Source organism: Prionailurus bengalensis, chromosome E4, assembly GCF_016509475.1.
Source record: "Prionailurus bengalensis isolate Pbe53 chromosome E4, Fcat_Pben_1.1_paternal_pri, whole genome shotgun sequence".
In the NCBI taxonomy this organism is placed as follows: domain Eukaryota; kingdom Metazoa; phylum Chordata; class Mammalia; order Carnivora; family Felidae; genus Prionailurus; species Prionailurus bengalensis.
In genome coordinates, this window is record NC_057360.1 from 67,116,889 (window position 1) to 67,141,678 (window position 24,790).

The 24,790-nt window shown below is 60.3% G+C and overlaps 1 protein-coding gene across 8 annotated transcripts; it reads left to right on the forward strand.

Annotated features, from left to right (window-relative positions):
- Window positions 1-475: 475 nt before the first annotated feature.
- LOC122476624 (translation initiation factor IF-2-like) lies at window positions 476-23,303 on the forward strand. Of its 8 annotated transcripts, none has more exons than XR_006295545.1 (7): window positions 476-590; window positions 854-1,064; window positions 3,341-3,421; window positions 14,593-14,691; window positions 20,677-20,793; window positions 22,327-22,528; window positions 23,040-23,303. XR_006295545.1 is itself a non-coding variant. In XM_043569556.1 (3 exons), exons 1-3 carry the CDS (start codon window positions 8,066-8,068, stop codon window positions 15,116-15,118), a joined length of 450 nt encoding a protein of 149 aa, XP_043425491.1. In that variant the 5' UTR covers window positions 8,009-8,065; the 3' UTR covers window positions 15,119-16,867. The 8 variants fall into 8 exon arrangements, 1 of the variants encoding a protein (XP_043425491.1); XR_006295546.1 differs by lacking the exons at window positions 476-590; window positions 854-1,064; window positions 3,341-3,421 and adding exons at window positions 8,097-8,310; window positions 15,013-15,151; window positions 19,914-20,062; XR_006295543.1 differs by lacking the exons at window positions 476-590; window positions 854-1,064; window positions 3,341-3,421 and adding exons at window positions 8,100-8,310; window positions 19,914-20,062.
- Window positions 23,304-24,790: the final 1,487 nt, after the last annotated feature.

The window sequence follows — 24,790 nt, forward strand, 5'->3', positions numbered from 1 at the left end:
TCGAGTGGCCTCCAGGTCTGTGGGACAAAAGTTGGAGGGAGATTTGTGTATGAGAGAGGAGGGGAGGGGGCCTTGGGGAAGGGGGGGTTTTGACAATGAACTTGAGACAAACTTCATTAGCATGCAGGCCTGCTGTCTGTCACGTCGAGCTCAGACTGAGTTCCCAGGCCGGGCCGGGAGAGTGGGAGGGAGGGGAGGGAGGGGCGGGGTGGGGGTGACAGAGAAGACGCGGCCATTGTGCCATCCTGGGCGCCCCCCCTCCGCGTCCAGCAGATATTGGGACCCCGGCCCTGGAAACCAGCCCTCGAGTGGCTCTCCCTCCTCTGAGAACAAGATAATTTATCTCCCACTTTGAATCTGTGGTCCCACCCCTCCCGTCTCCCGTCTAGACTTCCGAGCGCTGGCCTTCGCCGCCCCCACCCTGCTCCCCCCTCCCTCAGCCCCCAAGTGTCACTTTGTCCTTCACAACTAAGATGTGGACTTGTGCTTCGTCCAGCTGACGGAGACGGGGGTCGGGGGACACCCCGAAACGGCAAAGTGTCCTGCCGTCACTCCTCACCCCCCAACCCGGGACGCTCCCGAGTCCGGAGGTCAGTTCGACCCGGCGGGGAGACTGGGGACCGCGCGCGCGTGCTCCGGTCCCAGCCTGTCTCTCTCTTCCTCTGGGGATGAGGGTGGCCGGGAGGAACAATAGCTTCCCTCGCCCCTTCTTCCTGCCTCAGGTTAGAAAAGGCGGCGGGAGGAGGTGGGGACGGGCGAGTGACAAAGACCCCTTCCCACACAGGCTTGGGAGCCGGAGAGGAGGGGGCGTCCTCCGGGCGGGCTGTCATTTCGGTGGCCCTGGTGTCTCCAGACAGGGGCAGCACCCCCTCTTTGCTGCCTTCCAGGGAGAGCAGCGGGAGAAAGAAAGAGCGAGGCGAGCGGAATTCCTGAATGGACGGACCGATGCTACGTCACCGTCACCGGGCCGCACCCCCGCGCCACGGGAGGCTGGGAGCCGCGAGAGAGGCAGTCGGGCGGGCGGCAGGGGCCGCCGAGCCGCCTCTCCTCCTCCCAGGAGCCGGGTGAGTGGCCGTGGGAGAGGGCCCTTGCCGCCTCGGCCATGCGGGCTGGGGCGGGATGGGATCCCCTGAAATCAGTCGGGGCGCCCCACCTGGCCCAATGGCTAATGGAGGCGGGCGCGATCATCAGAGAAAGGAAAGGCTGATAAAAGATTTAAGGGGGGGACCAGAAGGGGTGGGGTGGCTGCGTGCAGGGGTGGTTGGCGGAGCGGGGTCTCCCCTCTTGGGTCCGGGGCGCCCAGCCGAGGCGGCGGCCCTGCCCCGCCTCCAGAGCCTGGGGTGGGGGGGGCCCTCCTTCCGCTCGCCCCGGGCGACCGCGAGACAGCTCACCAAGTTTGTCAATGGGATTCAGGGGAGCTTTAGGGTCACGGTGCTACTGATCCCATTAATCTGCCCCTCCCTCTCTCCAGCAGACGGCCAACATCTTAATGCCGGTACCAGAGGAGGGGCGGGAGGGGAGCGGAGTGAGAATGGGAGGGAAGAGAAAATGGTTCTGTATCTGGACTCCTGACCTTTCCTTTCCTGGCTCTGGGCCTCTCCGCCCTACAGACCTCAGCTCTTAGGAAAGGACCAAGTCTGAGGGGCTGGGGGCACGAGGGGGAAAAGGAGCCACGTTCCCACACAGGGGGAGACCAGAATTAGGGAAAAAATCCAAGAGCATTTTGTAGGATTTAGATTAGTTCAATTCCCCCTTCGTCCCGGCTTTTCCCAAGAGCTGGCAGGTGGGAAAGGGGCTGAGGGGAGCTGAAAGGCAAGTGAGGTGTTGGGGCCCGAGCTTTGGGGAAGGAAGGGGTAACAGCCCTCCCCATCCCCTCCCCTGCCCATCTGATGCCGTCCTTAATCTCTTGTTTTGTTCAGAAGGGCCAGGGGATGTAGACAGAAGGCACTGGTGTCCCCACCTGCACGGGGCTTCCTGGGGGCAGGCTGGGACCACTGTGGGGCAGTGGGGGCGGGAGGCCCCCAGACCACTTCTGGTCCCCCAGAGGCCAGATTGCTGGGAGAAGCCGAGGCTGTGGGTCACCAAACATACACACGCTCCATGACCCCCGAGCACAGACCTTGTCACCGTGTTTCCCTGGGCACTGTGTGTATGTTTGGGGGGTGGGGTGGGGTGCAGGGCAGGGCTCAGCAGGGAGAGGCACACACAGGGACCCCACGACTCTCTCTGATGAGGGCGGAAGGAGCCGGAGGCCCCCAGCTGTGTCTGTGTCCATTTTCCAGGGGGTCTGCAAGCTGGAGGGTTGGTGCCTCTTTGGCTTGAGGATCATTTCAGAGGAAACATCCCTTTATGCATGGGTGGGCTGGCAGAGCTGAGGCTGGGAGCGAGGGGGGGGCATTCCAAGCACTCCTTCTAGAAATCAGGCTTGGAGGTAAGACTTACTCCTGACCCCTAGCCTTCCTTTTTATGATTTCCTCTGCATTAAGGTAGATTATCTATCTTCCTGATTAAAAAAGAAGGTGAGGAAGTTGTGGAATTGAGTTTGAGGCAGAAGGATTCACCACCTTCCCTCCCCACACACCCACACACACACATGCGCGCACACACACCCACACGCACACACAAATACACTTCCCTTAGTGTTTCAGGAGCCGGGTCACCCAAGTCATTCCCCTAAATAAAAATTCAGCCCGAAAGCAAAATACTGGGCGGGGAGAGTAGGTTCCACACCCAACATCGAAATGAAAAAGCTGCTTTGTATTCTCACCTCTTGTGTGTGTGAGCCGGGGGGGAGCAGAGGAGGAGAGGGGAGGCCAGCTTCTGGATCTGCTCCTGCGGATAGGAGCTCTAGAAAGCTCCCCCGCGATATCCTGAGGGCAGGGCGCTTTACAGCTTGTAATGCGGTCGGATCTGGACGGAAAAACAGAGGCTTGCCCCCGGGGTCTTCCCTTCTGTCCTGAGCAGAGGGGGCTGCGAGGAGAGAGTGTCCGGCTGGGCGAGGGGCTCCTCCTCCGGGACGAGCGAGCAAGCGAGGGCCCTTGCTTTGCTTCGGACCGAGGCACAGCAGGCTGTGAGTGGGGGCTGAGGACACGGGGTCCAGGCAGCTTGGGGCTGGAGCGTCCCCGGGCTGCCCAGGGCCCTGCCCTCCTGCACATCTAGGCTTTTCTCTCCCAGCTGCCGCCCTGTGCTGCCGGGAGGGCTGGTGATGGACGAGGGCAGGACTGTGGAGGAGGGAGAGATGGGAGGGGGGAGGGTGGCAGGGAGACGGGGGGGGGGGGGGGGGACAGAGAGAACCGGAGCCACTCCAGGACTGTAACCTTCGCATTCTCCTCCTTGACAGGGCTGGGCGTCCGGAAGCAGCGGCCTCGGTCCGGTGTCACCGGTGTCACCGTCATCGTGGGCGACCACCTTGGCTTTTAGGGTATTTATCTTATTTGTTTGCTTTCAATGGAGGGGCAGGCGGGGGAGCTGGTCCTGTATGGCCTCTGTGTCCTCTCGTTCTCCCCACCTCGTCAGGTCGCCCTGCCTCTTCCAGCTGTGGGCTCTGACTTTGCTCCACTCTGATGGCAGTAAGACCTGTGGAGCCTTGATGACGGGAGGGAGCGAGGGAATGAGGGGCCCCCCTGCGCCCAGTTCCGCGAGAGGGAGGAGAGGCCCTGGGGATTCAGGGGGCCCTTCCCCTTCTCTCAGCGGCCCCTAAGGGCGGCAGCCGGGGGACCCCGGGGAGGCGCGGAGATGTCTGTACCTGGTGACTGGTGAGAGAGGAGAGCGGTGTGGGTTGTGCTGAGCAGGATCCGGGAAGCAGACACGTGAGGGTGTATGCCTCCGGGAGCATCCGACGCTCGTGCTGGGAGGGCCGAGGACATACCCTGGCGTTTGCCTGTGCGTGTGCCCAGGCTTCTGTGCGTGTGTGTGCGGGCTCAGCGCCCTTACACACCCACCCTTTTGCCCCTCAAGGAGGCCATTTGCGGATGGTGGACCCTCTGCTATCTCTGTCTCCTTGTCCTCACCTCCCCGGCTCCATAGGGCTCGGAGGCGAGCAGGCGAGCGCACCGCCTGTGGGTTTAAGGGAGGACCGGGGACGGGAGGGGGCAGCGCTCACAGAGGCCGGAGGAATTCTCAGGCTGGCCTCTCACCACGAGAAAAACACTGTCTTGGGGGCAGGGAAGGGCGGCAGCCCCAGCGACAGGCCCTCAAACCGCCTCAAACCAAGCCCTCAAACCGCCTCTGCCCTTATGGAGGTAGACGGATTGGGGTCCCCCAGAGCATCAGCATTTCTTTTCCTGCCAATTCTTGCTTTCCGAGCCGCCGTCCCACAGACAATGCAAATATTCCGTAGCAAAAGGATAATGGGTGGCAATGTTCATAATAAGGATGCACTTAAAAGGCAGAAATAAATACCTGAACCCACCTCCGCCAACCGCGGCTTCCATCTGTGTCCTCAAGGCAAACTCCTCTGGTGACTGAGACAAAGAAAAAATACGCTTTTTATTTAATTACCTGAATATTTCACGAGCGTGGCCTAACGCCAAAATGTATTCTGGACCCAAAGTATAAAAATCTGTCCAAAAGCTGCATCCCGGGAGCACAATTGAGGCCATGTTTTTCTCTACGTGGGCTCTTCAGGCACAGACAATGGGTGGGCATCCGGACGGGGACCGTGGCGATGGGGGTGGGGCAGGCACTGGCAAGGGACAGGCTCCAAGCTGACTGAGACACTTCCACACTCAGATCAACGCCAGGGACTTGGGGGGCTCTCCCCGCAGCACCCCCAGAATCTCCCTGGAAGGACGGGGGTGGGGTCTGCAGGCCATGGCTCTAGAACAGCGACCGACCGCAGTGGAGAGTGCTGTGGGCTCGGGTGGAGGCCTTTTTGGGGAGACTGAGGCTGACAGGCCAAGCAAAAGGGGACCTCAGGCCCCCTCTTGCTCTAGCGGCCGCCTCCCTCAGGCCTGCTGCTTCTGGTCCGAGATGGCCGAAGGGTCCCCTGCGGCCAGAGGAGCCGACCCAGGCGGCGAGGTGGCCCCACCCCTCCCCTCCCACGCGGATCCCACTCGGGACACGCATTTTGGCAACACCCTCCCTCTCCACCCACAGCGCGTGAGAGCAAACCCAGACTGGCAGGGGCACCCACAGGTGCAGGCTGTCACTCCTGGGCGCCCACCCGGTGTCAGACCCCCGAGACCCCAATGAATGGCTGTGACGTCTCCTCTGTCCCAGAGGGCGGTCTCCTCTGCTCCCCTTCAAGTAGTTTCCTTTAGGAAGCTGGAATGCGGGCGCTGGCTGTGCAAACCAAGCCCGACTAAGGTGCCAGTCAGTGGAGGTGTGTGTGGGGGGTGTCTCTGCTTCCCTCAAGGCTTACAGCCCCGTGCCCCTGGGAATGAGCCCGAGGGGACCCCACTCGCCGCCACCCCTGAGCGGGAGCCCTGGGAGTTCGAGTCTGCCCACACAAAACCGAACAGAACGTTGCTTCATCCGGAATCTGGACAGATAGGGTGACTCCGACTTAAACCAATCTCCATTTTCTTTTGTGGGGGACTCCTTAAATGTGGACGCTGTCGGGGTTGAGGTGCTTCTGTAGAACCCTCTGCAAGAGGCAGAGGACCTAGCTCTTTATCTAGCTATTTGGGGGAGATTGGGAAATGTACCCATTTCTTCCCAGACCTCAGTTTTTCAGAAGGCCCAGCTGAGTCTGATGTTGGCCAATAGGGGTGGGGGTGGGGGCTCTCCACGGGGCAAAGAAACCTTTCTGTGTCTACCTCCTCTACCCCCACAAAATTATAGCAGTGGCTGAAAGAGAAGGAAGGTTCATGCAGATCCCCACTCGGAGCTCACAGCGCCGCTGGGTGGCTCTGGGGTAAGGGGGGGGGGTGGGGCTAAGCCTGGGCCCACGGAGGGGAGGGGCCCCGCTGGCACTGGTGACAGAAGAGAACGGAGCAGAGCCTGTTGGCTAGCGGGAGAGCCAGCTCTTTCCCACCTGCCGCCCGGGCCTCGCAGGCACTGGGCGAGGGGGCTGGGACGCCGAGAAAGTTCGCCTAAGGTGCTTTTAAGGGACCTTGCGGGGAGGGTGGGGGCAAATGCGGAAATATCTGTAGGGGAAGCTGGTGTGTGTGTGCGAAGTGTAGGCCCTATTGAGGGTTACTGGAACGTCTGGAGGGTGTTGGGTATCTTATAAGGGGGTGTGAGGTCGTGTACCTAGAAATATTGGGGGAGGTCTGTAGGTGGGAAGCTGGAAGGCTGGAGGGGCCTATAGTTTGGGGCCTGTTTTGGAGGGTGCATTTAAGGAGTGCGTCTGGCAGCACGCCACTAGGGTAGGTTTATCTGTGAGTGTTTGGGGAAGGTTCCACTTTTCTGCAACTGAACTGGGGCAACAGAGACCCCAGTGCACGCCCCCCCCCCCTGCTCCATTTTGAGTTCGAGGGGCACCTGGGAGGGGCAGGCAGTGGGCACTTGATCTCTTTTCTTCTTTCCCCACTGTTGGCTGCTGTGCTCCCAGTTCTGAGAGGGTAAAGAATTGATGCCGTGGAAGCTTCTAGAAAGCCTCTCCCTTAGGTAAGCGTCCTGAGACCCTCTGGAGGCGGACAGAGGGGGAAAAAAAAAAGCTGTGCCAAGCACAGTCCCGAGACCTGGGGAAATCAGGCTGTCTGCTTCAGCCCCATATTGCCGCTTGGGTAGGGAAACTCAGGCCCCTGGCCTTTATCCTATTTCGAAATGTCCCCCACCTCACAGTAATGTGGTGGTTATTCAGACATTCTCCAACCTTTGAGGGGTGCATAAAATGAAACCCATTGGCCACTGGCTTGCATCTAACCAAGGCGAATAGTGTTCAGGCTCGGCTTTGTCCTAGACTGTGCAGAGAGGCGAGGCCCTGGAGTGGATAAAACAGTCTGGCTGGGCCTGCTGGGGAGACCCCAGGTCCCCCGGAGCACTCCTCTGTTGGCATAGCATTCAAGGACGGCAGGTGATAGGGATCGGCCCTTACCAAGCAGACACACAGGCTCTAGGTATGTAAGTCGTAGGAGTTTTTAGCAAAGGGACCGAGAATAACGTGGTTGGAGGGGCGTGACAACTCCGGAAGGGAGTTCGCAGAGCCGAGGACCAACGCGACTCAGCTAGGGCCCCGCAGCTCTCCCAGAGAGCGCCGCCAGGCAGGGAGAACCCGGACTCCCCCTGCGGGGAGACGCGAGCTGCCCCGGGTTGGGACGCTGCGTTTTCTGATTCTCTGGGCCAGATGGGGAGCCAGGTCAGGGAAGCCCGGAACTTCAAACCCCAGCTCTCCAGACACCCGGAGCTGGAGCGGAGGTGGGGGCGCTAGGCTCGCCGTTGGAGGCGCACCAGGAAGGGCAAGGGAGAGAAGGCGGTGGTAAGGGCGTCCGTGGCTGGGTCAGATCGGTGGATGCTGCCCGGGTTAATGCCAGCTGGGACCCTCCAGCCTCCTCCACCTGGAACCTTGGTGCAGCGAGCAGGTTCCGAGAGATGCCCGTCCCCGCACAGCAAAGAGGGAGGCCCTGTCCCGCTCAGACTAACTTCCAGAATCTCTCCCTCCCTGTTTGGGGTTGAAAACCAACAAGACAGGTTTCCGCCCGTCCTGAAAGGTTAGGATCCCAGTCTGGAAGGGATCAGAACGCACGCACAAAGGATATCCTGAGCGGAGGCGGCAGGTGGGGGCAGAATCTCCAGTTATCTGGTTCTTTTTGATATTTCACCGATCTCTTTTCCCGTCTCTGCCCCCACCCCCACCCCCGCACCTGGTGGAACGTGTCTGGGGCCCAAGTGGAAAATGTAGGACCTCCAGAAAGAGGGAGGCTTGAGATCAAAACCCCAAATGGCAGCGGATGGGAGATGGCAGGCGGGTCTCGGGGTGGGTGAGGCCGCAGGAGGCTGGGAATCCGCACACAGAGGTAGTAGTTCCTCCCCCACCCGGTTCTGGGGGGGAGGGGCGCCCCAATTGCGCGCTCCAGCTCTTCCAAGGCAGGGGAGGGGCGGGGCCGGCGGGGAGACGAGGTGGTGACGTCAGACGTGGCGGAGCCAATCGGAGGCTGGCCTGGGGAGGGAGCGTGAAAGGATGAATGAAAAGTCCGGAGCCGGAGCGCGCCCGGGCCAGAGCAGCGGCCGCCGAGGAGGCGGGAGCTGGGGAGGCGAGGCCCGCCCGGCCGTGCTGGCCGCGGCTCGGCGGAGGCTGAGACCCGCGGGAGCCTGCACCCCGCGCCCGATGAGCCCTGGCGCCCCGGACCCGGGCCGCGGCTCTCCGTGGCGGGAACGCGCCGGGAGGACGGCGCGGGAGAGCTCGATGGGCGCCCTGGGCTCCATGTAAGTGGCCTGGCCGGCTCGGGGCCGCAGGTGGGCGAGCGCCAGCGTCCAGCGTGCCGGCGCGCCCGCCCCGAGGGGCCGGCCGAGCCCCACACCCTCCTCCGGGCTGCCCGCCGGGACCTCCGTGACGATTCCCGTTCTCGATCGGAATCCCTGCCAAGCCCCAGGGGCACCTCCCGCCTCGGGCCCCCGGCCATTTTCACAGCCTTGGGGGCTTTGTGGACCTCTTTGTACAAAGCCATTTCTCGGGGGGGGGGGGGGGCGCGGTCGGGCCTGGGGCTCGCTCACCTGCACCGCCTGCCCCATCTCGTGGGTGCTCTCCCGGAACCCCTCCCGGGTGGGGTCTCTGCCCTTTTCTTCTCTCCCCGAGGCGCGCTTGGGAGGCTCTGGGGGCGCCCACCCCGCACCAGCCTGCCTCCCTCCCGGTCGCCGGGATTTCCTGTTCCCTGCCGGGACGCTGCCGGGGCTTCCCCCATGATTCGCTGCTCGTCGCCCCCCCTCGTTTCAGCGGGCAGCGGGGTTCCAGCCCTTGGCGAGCTGGGGGTCCCCGCGGCTCCCACGCAGAGGCTTGGGCTGTGGGGCGCGCCCCGCAGCCTCCAAGGGAGGGCGGCGGGGACCCCGTGGGCTGGCCGAGGCCTCCGCCGCGGTCCCTGCGGTCTTCCCGGGTGGCGCGAAAGCCCGCGAGTCCCTCTTCGTGCGGAAGGACCCGCCGAACTCGCGCTTCTGGCTCGGATGGGGAAACCGGGCGTTCGAAGCTTCTCGGGTCCGGGGGCGATCCCTGGGCCTCCACGCCGCCGGCGCCGCGTCCTTCCCACGCCCTTTTCGGTGTCCGTGGTGCCTGTGTCCTGTACTCCGGGTCCCTTTCCGTCTTGGGCTCCGTTTCTCTCTCCGCCCCCACCTCCACCCCTGTGCCCTCTCCCACCTCCACCGGCGGGCGTCCGGGGGCGGGGGCGGCGGCGGCGGCGGCGGCGGCCGGAAGGCTGCGTGGAAGAGGCAGCGGCAGCAGCCAGGAGGCGGGGTTGGTTGTTATCTTTGGTTATCTAGCTGTATGAGTGGTGTGGAGTCTTCATAAAGCTAGATAACCGAAAGTAAAAATAACCCCATACACTGCGCAGAGGGCCCCGGGAAAGCTGGCCGCACGGACGGGCGGGGGGCGGGCTAAACGAGGGGCTGGGGGCGCGAGGACCCTCGGGCCGCGCGGGCGAGAGGAGGAACCGGTGGCCCGCGGGCCTCAAGACCGCACCCCAACCCCGGGCGGCGCAGAGGCGCCGCGCGATCTCACGTTAGCCGTGTGCTCTGGGGGGGAAGGCGAGAAAGGGGCGGGGTGGTTACTCAGGATGGGGCGTCTCCCCCCCCCCACCCCCGGCCAGCCGTCTGCGGAGTGGGTCAGTGCGGGGTGGGGGGGGGTGGTGGGAGGGGGGAAGCCGCTCCAAGGGAGGGATCTGTTGAAATCTGGTTGCAGGGTTATTTGGGACAGTGCCTCAGGCTCCGGGCCCAGGCCTCTCCCGGGGGCGCTGGCTTATCCACAGCTCTCGCTGGGGTGGGAGCTTTGGGGGAGCGCCCCCCCCTCTCAAGGGAGAAAAGGAAAGAGCAGGGTCTTTGCTTAAATCGGCTCCTTGAAGCCACATAGGTCTACCCAGCTGGGCTGGGAGCTGAGAATGGCGAGGTGGAGACCAGGGGAGGTTGAACGGGAGGTACAGCCTGGGTTCTGGGCGGGTGGGGTGCTCGCTGTGTCTCAGCCTCCTCGCTTCCGCATCCCTTATTCCTTCCCACCCAGGACCTGAGTCTGGTGTCTTGAAAAGCTTCTGGTGCCAGCATTGTCTTCACTGACCAAATGGCTTGAGTTGGGGTCTTTCAGGACACCCCACCTTCCCACGCCATCCTGCCTCTTAGAAATCATCTCCAAGAGCACATAGCCTGGAGGAGCTCGAACACAAAGGAATTTGTAGCTTAGTATTTATGCTGCCCAGAGAAAGCAAAGAATTAGAGAGCTTAATCAGGGCCTTTCCTAAAAGGATCCATTTATCTGGCCTGACCTAAATATTTTAAGCAAAAGTGTTTGGGTGCAGCTATGAGGAGAGTGGTCCAGCGTGACTTGGTAGAACAAAAGTGAACGAAACAAAACTAGAAGTGGCCTTGCTGCTTTTAGCTCCCCGTTCCACCCCCCCCCCCCACCGCCTGGCCTTCCAGAACGCGGGACAACTGGACAAAATGACCTTGTACTGTCCAGTTCCCGGTGTAAATTTACAGCTTCCTCCAGGAAATGATTTTACAGCTAGGAGATTATGATCCAACTACATATTATGTGGGAGAAATATTGGGGACTCCGAACGGAAACAGTCAGGCTTCAGAGAGCCTGGGGCACACGTTTCCTCCCTTCAGAGATCTGGGGGAAGGAGAGACGAACCGCCTCTCGCCTCTCCCTTTTTCAGCTGTTTGGAATTTGGTGTTTTCGGAGTGGGGGCAGCGGAGACAGGATTAGGGAGACGAGAGCGGGTTCGGGCAGGGACCGGGAGTCCCTGACACCACACCACACCTCCCGGTAACAGCCTCCGTCTGCGAGCCTCTCTTGGATCCTCGGATGCCGTAAGGTAGCTGTCACTAACCCCACTTTACAGATGAGGAACCATAGACCCCCGTGCGTTGCTAATGTCGCTCCGTAGTTTCAAACCCCAGGGGAAGGACTGGAAGGTAAGGTGGGGTTGTATCAGAAGGGAGGGGATTGGCGCAGCAGGGAAAGGGAAGGCCCGGGAGAGAGGAGAAAGGAGAGAGCCTCGGGCCTGGTGGTGAGCGGGGGAGGAGGGGACGGAGGAAGAGGAGGAGGGTGAAGCAGGAGAAAGACAGGTGCTTTTTTTTTTTTTTTAAACTCTTCTTGCAGCTGGTTGGAAATGCGTATTTGGATCTGCTGAGACTCATGCGCACAAGACTTCCAACTTCTGTTCTAACCGCAGTGGGGTTATCGTGGGGCCTCATTAGCACGTCTGACCACAGGGTCTCCGGAGGAGGACGGGAGGCCTGAGGAAGCTGGCGGGTGGAGGGCTTACACCCTGCAGAACAAGGATCTCCGGGGAGAGGGGACGGAGGCCGGGAGGGACGTGGGGGTGAGTGCGTGCTGCCCGCCTTACGCGTACATGTGGTGGTGCGCGTGGGTGTGTGGGCAGGGCTGCGGGAGAGGGGTGGGTGGCTGTGCCGGGGGCTGTGTCTGCTCGTGAGGGTGACAAACTCAGTAACTGCTGTGAGGCTGGGTACGTGTGCGACCCCCGTGGGCAGGAGGCTGGGCTGTCAGATCACGGATGCCTGGCTGCACCTAGGTTTAAGTCCACCGGAGGAACAGACACTCTGGGATCCGGGAGGCTCCTCGAAATGCAGACATCGCCGTGACACCACGGAGTCCTGCTGCCTGCCTCCCCCAACCTTTATGGCAGCTGAGCCCGCTAGGAGCACTGGGGGAGTGGGGGTGCAGGGCCCTCGCTTGAAAGGGGTTCACAAGGGCCTCACCGGTTACCGGTTAGGAAATTTCTTTCTGGCTATCAACACACTTCTGTCTGTGTCCACAGGTTTTTAGTTCTATTCTTCAGATCTTGCAACATCCACCCATTCCTACTGGGAACCAAGTTCTAGGCTGGTTTCTTTACCCAATTCGGTCCCCTGCCCTCATTCCAGCGCCCTCCTATTGAATTCTGAGTCCCAGAGTTCAAAGGCAATTTTCTCCTCAGTATCTGACTCAAGTTTTACATCATCACTCATACCCTCACCTGGGTCAATTTTTCCCCAATTCGAGGCATTGCAAGGTCTCTCCGGTCGTAAGCATCATCACCATCAGGTGGGGAGGGACAGAAATGGAAACAGCCTGTGCGACTGAATGGGGGTCTGTGCTTCTGTGTGTCATTCACCAACTACGATATCTCTGAGCTTCAGCGGGATGTTCACATAAGGGGGAGAAGAAGCTGTGCGCTCAGGATTGTTACATGGAGCAGACAAGGAATTGTATGTAAAAGATCTTGTAACATGTTACGGTATCCATGCGCAGAGAGTAATTCTCAGGGTACAGAAGGGTTAAAGGCCACAGTTTGGAACAAGGATTTGAAAGCGTACGGTTGATCTCAGAATGCAAACAGGGTAGCTTTTCAGTATGTTCTTGACTGAGGATCTCACAACATTTAAACTTGAGGAAGTTCCTCCTTTTCCAGCTTCGGAGTTGAGGAGGGACTCCTGGGGACCTGGGTAGGCAGTGTCTGAAGCGTGGGGAGAAGGAACAGCCTTCGAGAAGCCTGTTAAGAGGCTAGAGTCCAGAAGGGTCATTGTGTTTTCTGTTCTTTACGGATCTTGCCGCCTACTGGTAGAGAACTTACAACTGGTAAACTGAGTTATGGAGATAGAGAATGTGGCACAGGTAAATGGTAACTCCAAGTGTATTCCATTAAGTTTCCAGTGTGACAAAAAACACAGGTGTTAAATTTAAGGACCGGTTAGGTAGTGGGTAGAATGAACCAACCAAATAGAGACCTGCCTACCAGCATATACAGACTGAGCAACTTTAAGAAGAGGTGTTTTCTCTCCTCTTGCCTCCCAGCCCTCTCCCCTACCCCAACCCCCAAGTCAATTCCCAAGGCTAGTAACCCACCAGAGAAGCATAGGCCCCTCTGCGCTCTTCTGGGTCTGGAAGTCCTTCTTGAAGTCTGCAATTCCCAAGGTTTGGGAACTGGAATATTCTGATATTTATTTATTCCCCACCTTCCCACCCTAATGCTCTGGGGACAGATTGACCTTTCCGCCTTCCTTCCTTTGCTATCAAGACCTCAGAGATCATGGGGGGGGGTTATGGCGCTGGCTCATCCAGGGGCAGGTGTGCCAACTTCCCTGCAGGATAAATGAATTTAGGTTAATGTTTTAAAAAAATCATTGGAGGGAAAGAGTAGACAAAAGTATGAAAACGATTCTTGGAGCTTTGAGGAAAATGAGAAGCAGGGTTGTAGAAGGTAAAGGCGAGTAGCTGCATGTTCAGGTGGGAGAGAGCTGGGAGAAACAGGGGAGCCCTTCACTGCCACCCAGGCTCTCCCAAGGCTCCGAGTGACACCCCCCTCCTCCTGCCCTAATCCCCCCATTAAGGCTGCTCTGAGTTTGTTATGACAGCGGCTGAAGGCAGCTGAATTGCTGTTTGCTGTGTCTGCTAATTGGACTGAAGGGTTGGAATCTGGACACTGAAAGAGACCATTGTTGCTGTTTACCTTCTACAACTGCCTCCCTGGGGACCTTCTGGGTGAAGGGGAGCAGCATGCCCCCAGGGTCATTGCACCCATGCCCTGTCTCTGCACAAGGGCCTGGGATGGGGACACAGTTCGTCTCCCTGCCTCATTTCATTGGGACGGTTTGAGCTTCCACAGCACCAAAGAGACAAGCTCGATGCCTGAGTCGGTCCCCAATCCAGATCAGGCCTGGGGCCACCAGGAGGTCCCAGGAGATGCTCTCCTTCCTGCTTATTCCCTTCCTTTTCAGGGGCCCTGGCTTTCCCTCTCCCTCCAGCTCATCAGGCTTAACCCCTGTACTTTTTCTTATGTGCTTTCTTCCAGGCCAGTGATTCTCAACTTGGTTATGCACTAAAACCACCTGGGGAGCGTTAGGAAAAAAAAACTGATGTTGGGGTCCAGCCCCAGGCCAATGAAATCAGAGTATCTGGGACTGAGGCCTAGACATTGGTATCATTTAAAAGTTCTCTCCGTGTTTCTAATGTGCAGCTAGGGTTAAGAACCACCGATGTAGGCTTACCTCTCTTCCCTGGGACACACACACACACACACACACACACACGCACCTGTGCACACATACACAGGCACACACATGCCCTTTCCTATTTCCCTGCCTTTCCTCTCCAGCTCTTGATGGTTATAATACAACTGAGCAGATTGTGTATCTTCAACTATGCGTCTTTCCCAACCTTATTTCTAAACTCCTTGTAGGAACCTTAGAATTTAGGATGGAATTTAGAGGTCGGTACCCTGTCAACTACCTCAACCCGAGCTCTTCCCCAAGAGCAGGAACGATGACTGTATCTCCCTGTGGGTTTCCAAATAGGATCCAGATGGAGACTGAGTTAACCTATGACCCTTAAGTCGTTAGGGATGAAGGGGTGTGAGGTGCAGAGTTGCAGGGACCCTTGGGCTCCTCCTCCCCCCAAGTAGCACTGGCAATTTGGACATCTTCCCAGAGGGGAGACTTTCCTCGGGGGTGTCTGCGCCCTTGCTTACTGTTTCCCAATGTTTCTGCTTCTTCTCTTCCTTTTAGCTTCTCACCTGGGGCGGGTGGGTGCTCGTCACCCTCCCGCCCGCTTTCCTCCACTCCTGGGCCAGAGCCGCGTCCAGCACCACGGACAGCTCCCGGGCGGTGAGTAGCCGGCCTGCAGGCCGCCTTTGGGAGGCTTACGAGGGGGTCTTCTCTCGGTCTCTAGATTTTGTAATCTGTGGGGACTGTTTGCAGGCAGCTGCGGGGTCTCAGGAAGAGGGAAAAGCTGAGGGCAGTTGGCATTCCATCTCCAGGAAATTGGGTCTGTCCTCTTCGGGGAGTGGGAACTGAACGGTGTGGGGGTGGGGTGCTGTTGCAGCGGTGGGAAGGATGAGAGGTGGATGCGGGGAGTGTGTACCCTAAACGCACGTAAGGTCAGCCAGAGCCAGGATGAGCCTCCGCCCTATATCCCTCATGTTACAGATCCCAAGAGAGCGGAAGAGTCATGCCCAAGGTCACTCAGCTGGGTGGTGGAAATGCCAAGAGGCAGCCTCCTCAAGTCCAGCCCGGCCCTGCCCACTGTGTCTGATGTGTCCTGTAGGAACCTCCCTGCCTGACTCGCGTGCGTGCGCAGGCCTAATGCTGGTCGGGAGGGTCACAGGTTGTCCTTGCACGGAAAGGGACAGAGCACGTGTCTGGGCGTGTGAGGTGTCCACGCAGGCCGGGAAGAGGTGGGCCCAACTGCTCTCTCTGTCAGAGGTTTGCAGGGGAGGCCTCAGAGAGAAGCACAGGGGAAGGCATACCTAGCAGTGGCTGGCAAGCCCACGGGGCAAGGGGCAGCCATCTGCCAGGGCACAGAGGCCAGCGGATGGCCACAAGGAGTCTCCAGAGGCCAGCAAGAGCCACGCAAACTGGAACGGGGCCTGGGAAAGGCCCTTCTGTGTGCCCAGGCCTGCTCCTCCGACACCGGGAGCCCAGAAACAAAGGGGCTATTCTCGCTAGGATGTGATGCCGCCATCTCCGGCTGGCAGTGCCAGGTGGTGGGGGCATCAGGGGGTGTCAGTCTATTATGCCCCCCCCCCAACTCTTAGGTCCTCTGGGGCTGGATGTTGGGGAGGTGGGTGTTCCATGCTATGTTGCCATGGCAACCGCCCCAGCCCCCACCTTCCAAAGCACAAAGAGAGACAGCTTTCACCCCCACCCCCAGGAAGAACCTGGGTCTGGTTGGGAATCTTCCCTTGGGAATCCTCCTTTCTGAATCACAAGCCTTGGCATGCATGAGCATCAGCCTCCTTTCAGCACTGGAGCCGCACAGGCAGGGAGGCTGGTGCATCCAGAGACTCTGGGAAGGTTGTGCGAGGGAGCCGGAGTCCCCTGTACTTAACCCTCTCCACCCTCAAGCTCTCCTGTCCCTCACCTACAGCCGAGGCCACCCTCAGCCTTCTGAGGTGATGGGGCCTTGACCTTCTGCTCTCTCCCAGAAGCGAGGGACACCCTGCTACCCCCAGCCAGCCTCCAGGCTGTGGGAACGGGAGAAGAGGAGGGGGGTCATTCCTGCCACCCTCCGCCATTACTCATTAGGCATTCTGCCCCCTCCTTCCGCTCGTTAAGCCCGATTTGCATACATTTGCATAATACAACTCATTTGCATTCCAGGAGGCTCCTGGTAGGAGCCAGAAAAAAAGGGGAGGGGGTTGGAGACGAGAGAAAAGGGGAGAGATTTTGTTTTCATCAAAGTGTGTGGGGGGGGGGAGGTAGCAGGAAGAGGACAGAAATAAAAACTCACTACTTTCTTTCTTCCCTTCTGCCGTCCCTCCCTGAGCTGGCCTCGGATGCCAAAGAGGGATGCCAAGGGGCCGGCTTTTCTGTCCTTTTTTGTCTTGCTTCCTCCGGCCTTGGCTCCCCAGCCTGGCCCCCCACCTTGTTGGGCTCGGGCTTCAGAGAGAGAGAGAGAGGGAGGCAGGGGTAGGAGGCAATGCTGTGGGAACGGAAGCGGAGGGCGAGTGAGGTCGCCATGTGAGGCAGCTGGCACCCCTAAGATGGCGGCCTCTGACAGGTGGACGGACGTGGCGGGGGCTGAGGCCCCGGGAACCCAGGAAGGACTTGCTGGCTGGCCGGGAGCATGGCTGAGGCTCCTTGCTAGTAGAACTGGAGAGAGCGGACGGACGGGAGGGAGGGAAGGAAGGCGGGAGGGATGAGGCATGGCAGCCCCAGAGGAGAGTGAGGCTGGCACAGGAGCAGGGCTGGTGGGGCGGCCTCCCGTTCACTCACAGACCCCATGAGCACCCGGTGGTCAGAGGACTTGACGGAGGATCTTATGGACTGGGTGATGCACAAACACTGGGGGGGGTGGTGGTGGTGGGAACTGGGGGGAGGGTAAGGTGTGGGCAGGCAGGACCGCCTGCCAGTTTGAGGGTCTCTCTGGGGCCTTGAAGGGCTGTCGTGTCCTCGAGGTGGAGCTCCAGGTTTTCCCTGCTCAGCCTGGCGGTCTGGCTTCCCTCGTCTGGGCCCTTGTGAAGCTACACCCTGGAGACCACCCACGGCCCCGCCAAGGGCCCACCGCCCACCCCCACCTCAGGCCAGGAGACCTCTGCAGCGCAGTCCCCGCTGGCCCCGGTCCTGCCTCCTCCTGTGGCCTTTGGCCCTCCTGTTACATCCTCGCTCATGCGTCCTGGGTTCTGCTCATTCAGTCTTCCAGGTCTTCATTTGTGAGTGCTCCCCAGGGCTCCACGGTCCTGCTGCGTTTACCGCGTCAGCCATCGTGGGCTCTAGACTTCTAGAAACCTGCCCACTTCACAGGTTCTGGCTTCTCTGAACTCCAGATCTGTCCCCTCACTGCTCTGTGTGTGCTCCTGCCCTTAGCTCCTGGGGCAGAGGCTGGAGAGGTGCCCCTGCTTGGGTTCCACCCAGGCCCGAGCGGCAAGGAGGGCTGGGAGCACTCCTGTGCTTTTGGCTTCCCTGGTGGCGAAGAAGCCAGCCTCCCTCCCAAACCGCAAGGTGGCCACTCCCCAGACGCGGTACAGGGTCCCGGTGCTCACTGGCTCAGCATGTGCTCCCGCCTCCCCCCTCCACCTGCGGTGTCACCAAACTGCTAGGCCCTCGGGTCCCTCCCCCTCCACATCACCCACGTGAGGACCATCCCTTCCTCCCGGGCAGCGCCTCTCGCACCCACACCTTCCTTTCGCTTGGCCCCTGCCTCCGTGGCTCGTTCCGTCAACAGGCGTGTGCCGAGTGCCGCTGGGTGAAGGCGGAGGTGGGGTTCGGGGCTGCTCTGCGGAACCAGCAGTCTGGCAGGGAGGGCGGACAGACACCACGGGACACCGGGAGGACCGTTGTCCTGAAGACCTGAGCCAGGCTCCGGGGAGCATGGGGCCGGGCAGGCAGGGAGGGCCTCCTGGAGGGGCCGAGGGGCAAGTGGTGACAGGTGAGCAGGAGGTCGTCAAGTCCAAGGTGTGAGGGAGTGGGCGGTGGTGAGGGGCCAGCTGATGTGAGGGGAGGGAGGAAAGAGCAGGCTGGGCTAGGGGACGGGGCTGTCGTCACAGGGACTCTGGGCTGGGAGGAGCTGGGGCACGGAGGCTGAAGTTGGTTACCGAGAGAGCCTCATGTGCCCCAGCAGGGGGGCTGGACTTGCAGGGTGCTTAGCTGACAGCCTCAGAGATGCCGTGTATGGGGGGGGGGGGGGTTGGACGGCGAGCAGCACACAGCCCCTCCCAGGAGGGACAAGGACACCGCATCCAGATGCCTGCTTAGCCCAGTGCCCAGCCGGAGGTTTCACTGGCTCCTGCTTAGTTCTGCAAATGAGGGAACAGAGGCCTGGGAGCCCCGCAGGAAGAGTCTCTGCCCCTCCCCCAGATCACCCCACCATCCGCATGCGTGCCCCCGCTTACACAGTGGGTAGGCCAGTGGGGGCTCCCTGGGAGAAGCACGGGTGCCCCCGGGGCAGCACAGGAGATGGGCCGCTGGGGACTGAAGAGCAGAGAGGGGGCTCAGCCCTGGAAAGTCCCTGGGAGACGGGGTGCGGGAAGGGGTGCGGGCTATCAGGCGGGGAGATCCTTCCTGGAGAAGGTGGCGGAAGGCTGGAGAGGCATCTGAGGAGCTGCTGTGGCCACCGGGGGAGGGGGAGAGGGAAGTGGGGGGGGCCAGCCCCCGCCCCTCCCCCAGGCCCAGCCTTTGCACAAAGACTTCTCTGTGAGTGGCCACGGAAGTGGCCTTGTCAGGTGAGGGGGCTTAGCTCCCTGGGCTAAGGGGTGGGTGGAAGGGGATTGGAGGAGGGGAGGGCTGAGGGGCAGCCTCAGGCTTTAACCAGATCTGGGAAGGAAATGGAGAAGCTGACACCTAGCCAGAGCCTCACAGTGAGGCCAGTGAGGCCCTGTCCGAACCTTCCCAGGACAGGCTCCTCTCCACGGTCCTGTCAGGCCCCGCGGGCCCCCAGCAGCAGGGTCCTGCTGCCCGCCTCCTTCCTTGCTGTAACTCCCTCCACCCCGGCCCCTCTAGCCTCCCTTCCTGCCCTTTCACGGGGCTCCCCAGCTCCTGCACGGGGCTCCCCCGCTGGCTGGCTCGCTCGGGGAGGGCTGTGTTGGGGAGGTAGAAAGAAGCCAGGGCCCAAAAAGAGGCGCGAGGCTGCCTTAGACTCCACACCCAGTCTCGTCCTCCCCCGGGAAGGTTTCTCTCGTTGCCTGACCTGAGTGCCGCCTGCTGTCAACCAGCGTGTGGATAGACCCCTGCCCCACCCCCAACGCCTTGTTGCGCACACTGTTCCTTGTAATAAGTGTGTGGCTTTGGGCCCCGGGAGCAGCAGAATGGCAGCGGGCACCTCGTCGGGCTGCAGGCTGCTCACAGATTGGATAGCAGGGCTCCATCCGCAGGACGGACAACAGAAGGAGGTTTTGGTTGTCGACTCTGGATCAGACAGGCCGGTCAGGAGACCCTGGCTTCCCTCCCTTGCTAGCTAGGTGACCTTAGGCAAGTCACTTACTGTCTTTGGACCCTAACTTCCCTCCACGGTTACTCCGAGGGATCAGTTGGGTCGGTGTGAGCGAGGGTGAGGCCATGTGCAGGTGGACGGTGCTAATTCTAGAGGGGCCACTGAGGTGGGGACAGTCTGGAAGGGCTTCCGCGGCTTGGAAATGAGGGCACGGATCGCTGGGGAGGAGGGGGCCGGGAGGGGCTCGCAGTCCGTGATGAAGGCCTGTCTGAGGGCGGGGCTGGACTCCGGGCGCTGCCCAGAGCTCTCGTGGGCTCAAGCAGGCAGGTGTCTTGGTGGCCATCCTCCTCAGGAAGAGCTTCCCCTTAGGGCCGGTGTAGACACCGTCCAGCAGCCCTGGGAAGAGCGAGGGTGGGGTGAGGGTCCCCCACAGTGTCCTAACCCTGCTTGCTTCCCGCAGCCCGCATCTCGTCGTTCTCCAGAGGGAGCGCTAGCCGGACATTGTGACGCTCCAGCGAATGAGCCCAACGTGGTCCCTCCAAGCCCTGCCGCCCAGCCCAGGACTCTCTCAAGTCCCCGATGATCTTATGCTCCTCGGCATTGTCAGGAGTGAGCTGAATTCAGACTTACTGAGGTCCCTCAGCCTATGGGCCAGGGAGACTTTGAGCAACAGGGGCTTTTGTCTCGAAGCGGTCATCCCTTGTTGTACAAGCTTGAGCTGGGAGGAAGGATGGTTTGGGCATCATCCCCCACTGATAGCAGTGGAGCCTGTAGGCCTGCAGGGAAGGACCAGGCTGAGGCTGGCATATGGAGGGAGAGCCCTGGGCACAGGGGCATGAGCCTCACCCGGCCAGGGCTACCTTCTGCCGGGTTTGTCCATCTGGCACCAGCTGGCTTTCCAGCGCTGCCCCCACAGCCAACCGGACTCCTTCTGCTTCTGTTGCCATAGCAACTGGCTGCCATCTTGTACTCGGGGCACTATCTCCTATCTGGATTTTCCCATGGGGTTCCTGGAGGATGGGACGTAGGTCTCCAGCGATGCATCCCTTCCTCCTGATAGCCATCCAATAAGAATGGCCACGATGGGGGCCAACGACATGTCAGGCTCTATGCTAAGTACTCCCTAGGTGTTATTTAATATGGCAGAGAAAGCATCCATGTGATCAGTTTAAAAGGTTCCCAGTTTCTTGTTTCTATGACAGACCTTTCCTCTCTCCAACCAGGAAACACCACGATCTTGCTTATTCTGTCTTGCAAGGTCCTTCCCAGTGTCTAACTGAGACCTGTTCTGCTGAAGTACCAGTTCTCTGACCCTGGGCTTGACATGGCTAATTTGAGAGGTAAGGAACGGACTGTCACCTGCTTTAGTCACTTTATTGGGCTTCGTGGACTCCAACTGATGGCCTAGGGAAACACACATGGGTACCTTGGTGAGGTCTGAGTGCCCCTTAAAGACTTGGGGACACAAGTCTGCAATCTTTTGTTCAGAGGGGCACCTGGCTGGTCCAGTCAGTAGAGCATGCGACTCTTGATCTCAGGGTCATGAGTTCAAGCCCCACATTGGGTGTGGAGGCTACTTAACAATAAAACAATGATAATAATAATTAATGAATGAATAAAATCTTGTTGAGAGAAGGGGAGTCAGGGTCACAAAACGCTTTGAAATTTCCCTTCCTGGCCCCCATCCCCACCCAAAGAGAAAAGCCAGAACCAGAGGCCATCGGAAAGGGCTAGTCTCTCAGGCCCTCAGCAGGGGGGAGTCCCCTAGGAAGGCAGGCTCCCCGCTGCTGCCACTGGGGAGGTTCCAACAGGGTCCCTGAGAGATCCTGAGGTGGTGAGAATTCCCTCCCTCTGGAGCTCCAGCACAAGGCAGAGAATGGTCACCTTGACCTAGAGGGGCATCTCTAAGGGGCACTGAGCAGGGGCCAGCTTTGCTGAGGGAATCTCCAATGAGGGGCAGGTGGGGAGAGAAAGGAGGCCATTCTCAACTGAGGCAGGGTGGGCTGGCAGGGAGGGGCTGGGGATAATTTATGATATCATTGTTTCCCCGCCCTGCTTTCCCAGCCCCCCTTCCCAGCCCCCTGCTACTGTACTGTTGCTAGGAGATGCTGGCTGTCCGTGTCTGGGCTGGGAGGGCGGAGCCGACAGACCCTGCTCCGTCTGGACTCCTCCTCCCCCCCTGCGGGGGAGGGCCTGCTCTGAGCTTCACCCACCACCCCTCCCCAGGCCCCCACACGCACCTTCTCTTCTGTTGTCCCCCAGATCTAGCCAGCCTGGGGCTCGTGGGGCTCGTGGGCAGCCTGAGGATCTGGGGCAAGGAATGGGACAGTGAGCAGTGGAGGGAGAGGCTGGCAGACTCAGCGGGGGTGCTTAGGAGTGGCCGGCTCACCTCAGGGCCTCTGGGAGCCAGCCCGGGTCAGGACGAGCGCCAGGGGAAGTCGGAGGCCTCGAGGAGCCCAAGTTCGAGGGAGACAAGTCTTTCCCTTTGGGGAGCTACCAGTACAATGGGTGAGGCAGACCCCATCCACACCCCTCCACGGTACCGCCCCAGTCAAGGTCGGGGGCCTGTAAAGACCATGTTTAGGGGCGGGGGGGGGGGGAGCGAGAATGGAGGTAGGGCAGGCAGGGACATAAGGCTGGGCCTTCTGGTCTGAGCGGAGCTGGGCAGCGCAGGGGCTCGGACCCCCCTCCTCTTCCGGAGACTCTCTTTTCAGATTTTAAAGCCCTGGGAGAAGTCAGATGGGGTGAACCTCAGGGACTCCCAAAGCTGCTGGCTTCTGACTCCGGCCGGGGCAGGGGAGGGAGGCCGTGGCCACGGTTGTGCCCCTAACGCAGATTTCTGTGTGGCCTCTGCTCGTCCTGTTCATTCCTAGGTGCTGAGGCTCCTAGGTCTCCCCCACCCCAGGAAGGAAGGGGCTGACCTCGATTCCACACCCACTTGCTCACGCGAGCCCTCTCGCAGCCGTCTTCTCTGTCAATCTGCTGCCAGGCCTGGAGTGGTTCTGTCCCCCACTTGGCAAAGCTGCAGTCAGGGCCCCACGAAGGATGTGTGGGTCACCCCGCGTCACGGGGCTGGTAAGTTGGGCTTCAGATGGGGCCTGGTGGGTCCCCCGCACAGGCTGCGTCCCTCCCCGTGGCTCCAGTAGAACACCTCCTAACACACCGAGTGACTGAGGGGCGGAGCCCGTGGGCAGGGAGCCCTCGGCAGGTGGGAAGCCGCAGGATGCTACTGCCGTCTTTGGGGGTGAAGACGGGACTGGAGAAGAGACCACAGTTGCTGCAGAAATCACCCAAACCTTCCCAGGTTTGTCCTTGGCCAACGGAAGCATGTTCCCCACCTGGTGCCGAGTCCCTTGGGCCTTTACCTCTCCCCTGCTGGGGACCTGAGTCCCTCGCCCTGTCGTGGCCTTGGGCAGAGCTCCTGGAAGACACGCCCAGTCTCAGCCCTCCCCAGCCCCCTCCCTTTCTGGTGGAGGGGAGCCCCGAGGGCCGCTGGACACTCTCCCTGGAATTCTGTCCTCTGCTTCCTGCTAAGGTCTCCATCCAAAGACAACCTTTTTCACTCTTGCCGTTTTTTTCTTTTCAGACCGAAAAGAAGGACTTATTGCACCCAGCTGGCATGGGTTGCCTCTGAGAAGCCCTCCTGGATTGATCGAAGTGGCAAGACCCCAGCTCCAGCCTGGGCTGCCCGTTACACCCGGAGCCACCCGGGAGAGGACTTCGTCCCACCCTTGCTCCCGTGGCCACCGCTGTCCACCCTGGCCCATCCCAGTTCCTGTGGCGTCCGAGCTGAGAGTCCTCTGAGATGGCGGTCCCGTCTCAGATCTAATAAAGACTCCTGAATGTTGAACCAGTCCGGGTGGTGGTGATGTACCTGGGCAGGGTTGGGAGGGGAAGGCTCCCTCGGAGAGACCCTTGCTGGGGGAGCCCCTGTTGCAGCAGAAGGGGGAGGGGAGCCTCACTAAGACAGAGCTCCCCGCTGTGGGCGTGGGCGGGGGGGGGGGGTGGGGAGTGAAGACCTCCTCAGCAACTTCCACCTCTCTCAGCCGGCCCAGGGCTCCTGGCAATGCCATCAAGGCTCTGGTCAGTCCCAGCTCAGAGTGCTGGGCAGATGCTCCCAGCAGCTCCCCAAATTGTAGTTTGAAACCTGGATTTTTTTTTTAAAGCTTATTTACTTATTTTTGGGGGAGGGAGGGACAGAGAGAGAGGGAGAGAGAGAATCCCAAGCGGGCTGCGTGCTGTGAGCAGAGTCCTACGTGGGGCCCGAATTCACAAACCGTAAGGTCGTGATCTGAGCCAGAATCAGGAGTTGAATGCTTAACCGACTGAGCCAGGCAGGCGCCCCCAAACCTGGAATTTTTCTAAATAAAAAGGCTTAAGATCGTGTGCATGGCACACTTTCAACAGCACAAAAGGGAAAGTATGTCTCCTTCCCACCCCCGTCCCCGGCCACCTACCTCCTGTCCCAAGAAGCAACCACTGGTCCCCGAGTCCTCCCGGAGACAGTCCGTATGCATCTAAGCACATATGTCTACAACCTCCCCCACCGCTTTCATTTAAACACTGACCACAGCATTTTTAGCCCCCTAGGCCAGGACTCCTAGCCTGAGGTCAAGGTGAACCTCAGAGGAGGCTGGCATCTGCTGGAATTGCATGCAGAATGCTGGCTAGGCACCTGTACCCTGTTTCTTGGAAGAAGGGACACATGAAAGCCACCTGGTCTAGTCCAGCTCTCCATTTTACAGAGGAAACTGACGTCGGGGTGGAGAAGGGCTACGTCCAGGGTCCTCAGCATGGTGGGGGCCCGTCGGAAGAATGCCAGGCTCCCTGCACCTGGGCACCAAAGAGCCCCAGGGTCTCCTGCCAGGACAGGGTCTCCGAGGGCTGACTCAGGCCCAGGATGCAGCCAGGAAGAGGCATTTCCATTTGTATCACAAATGTGGCTTATTTAAGAGACTGAGCTTGGGCCCCCCAGGCCTGGCTAGTGCTTCTGAGGCTCCCAACCTTCCCTTTGAGACCCTCCATGCTGTCCAGCCTTGCAAGGACCCCCCGCAGCCCCCCACCCCCACCCCGCACCGGGGTCAGTCTCTGGGGAGGAGGGGTGAACAGGGACAGAGTCTGGCCTGGGGTCAGCATGATGTGCCCAGTTCCGGCCTGAGCACCAGTCTTCACAGCCTCCTTCTCCTCTGGGTATTGGGGACCCTGTGCGGGGAGAGGCAGCCGGTGGCCTCCCGGCTCGCAAAGGAGGTTCCCGGTGAAGGCAAGGCGCTGGGACAGACCGGGTGGGCTGCCTTTTGGAAACAGAAAGACCCAGACCCAGACAGGGGCAGGGCGGGT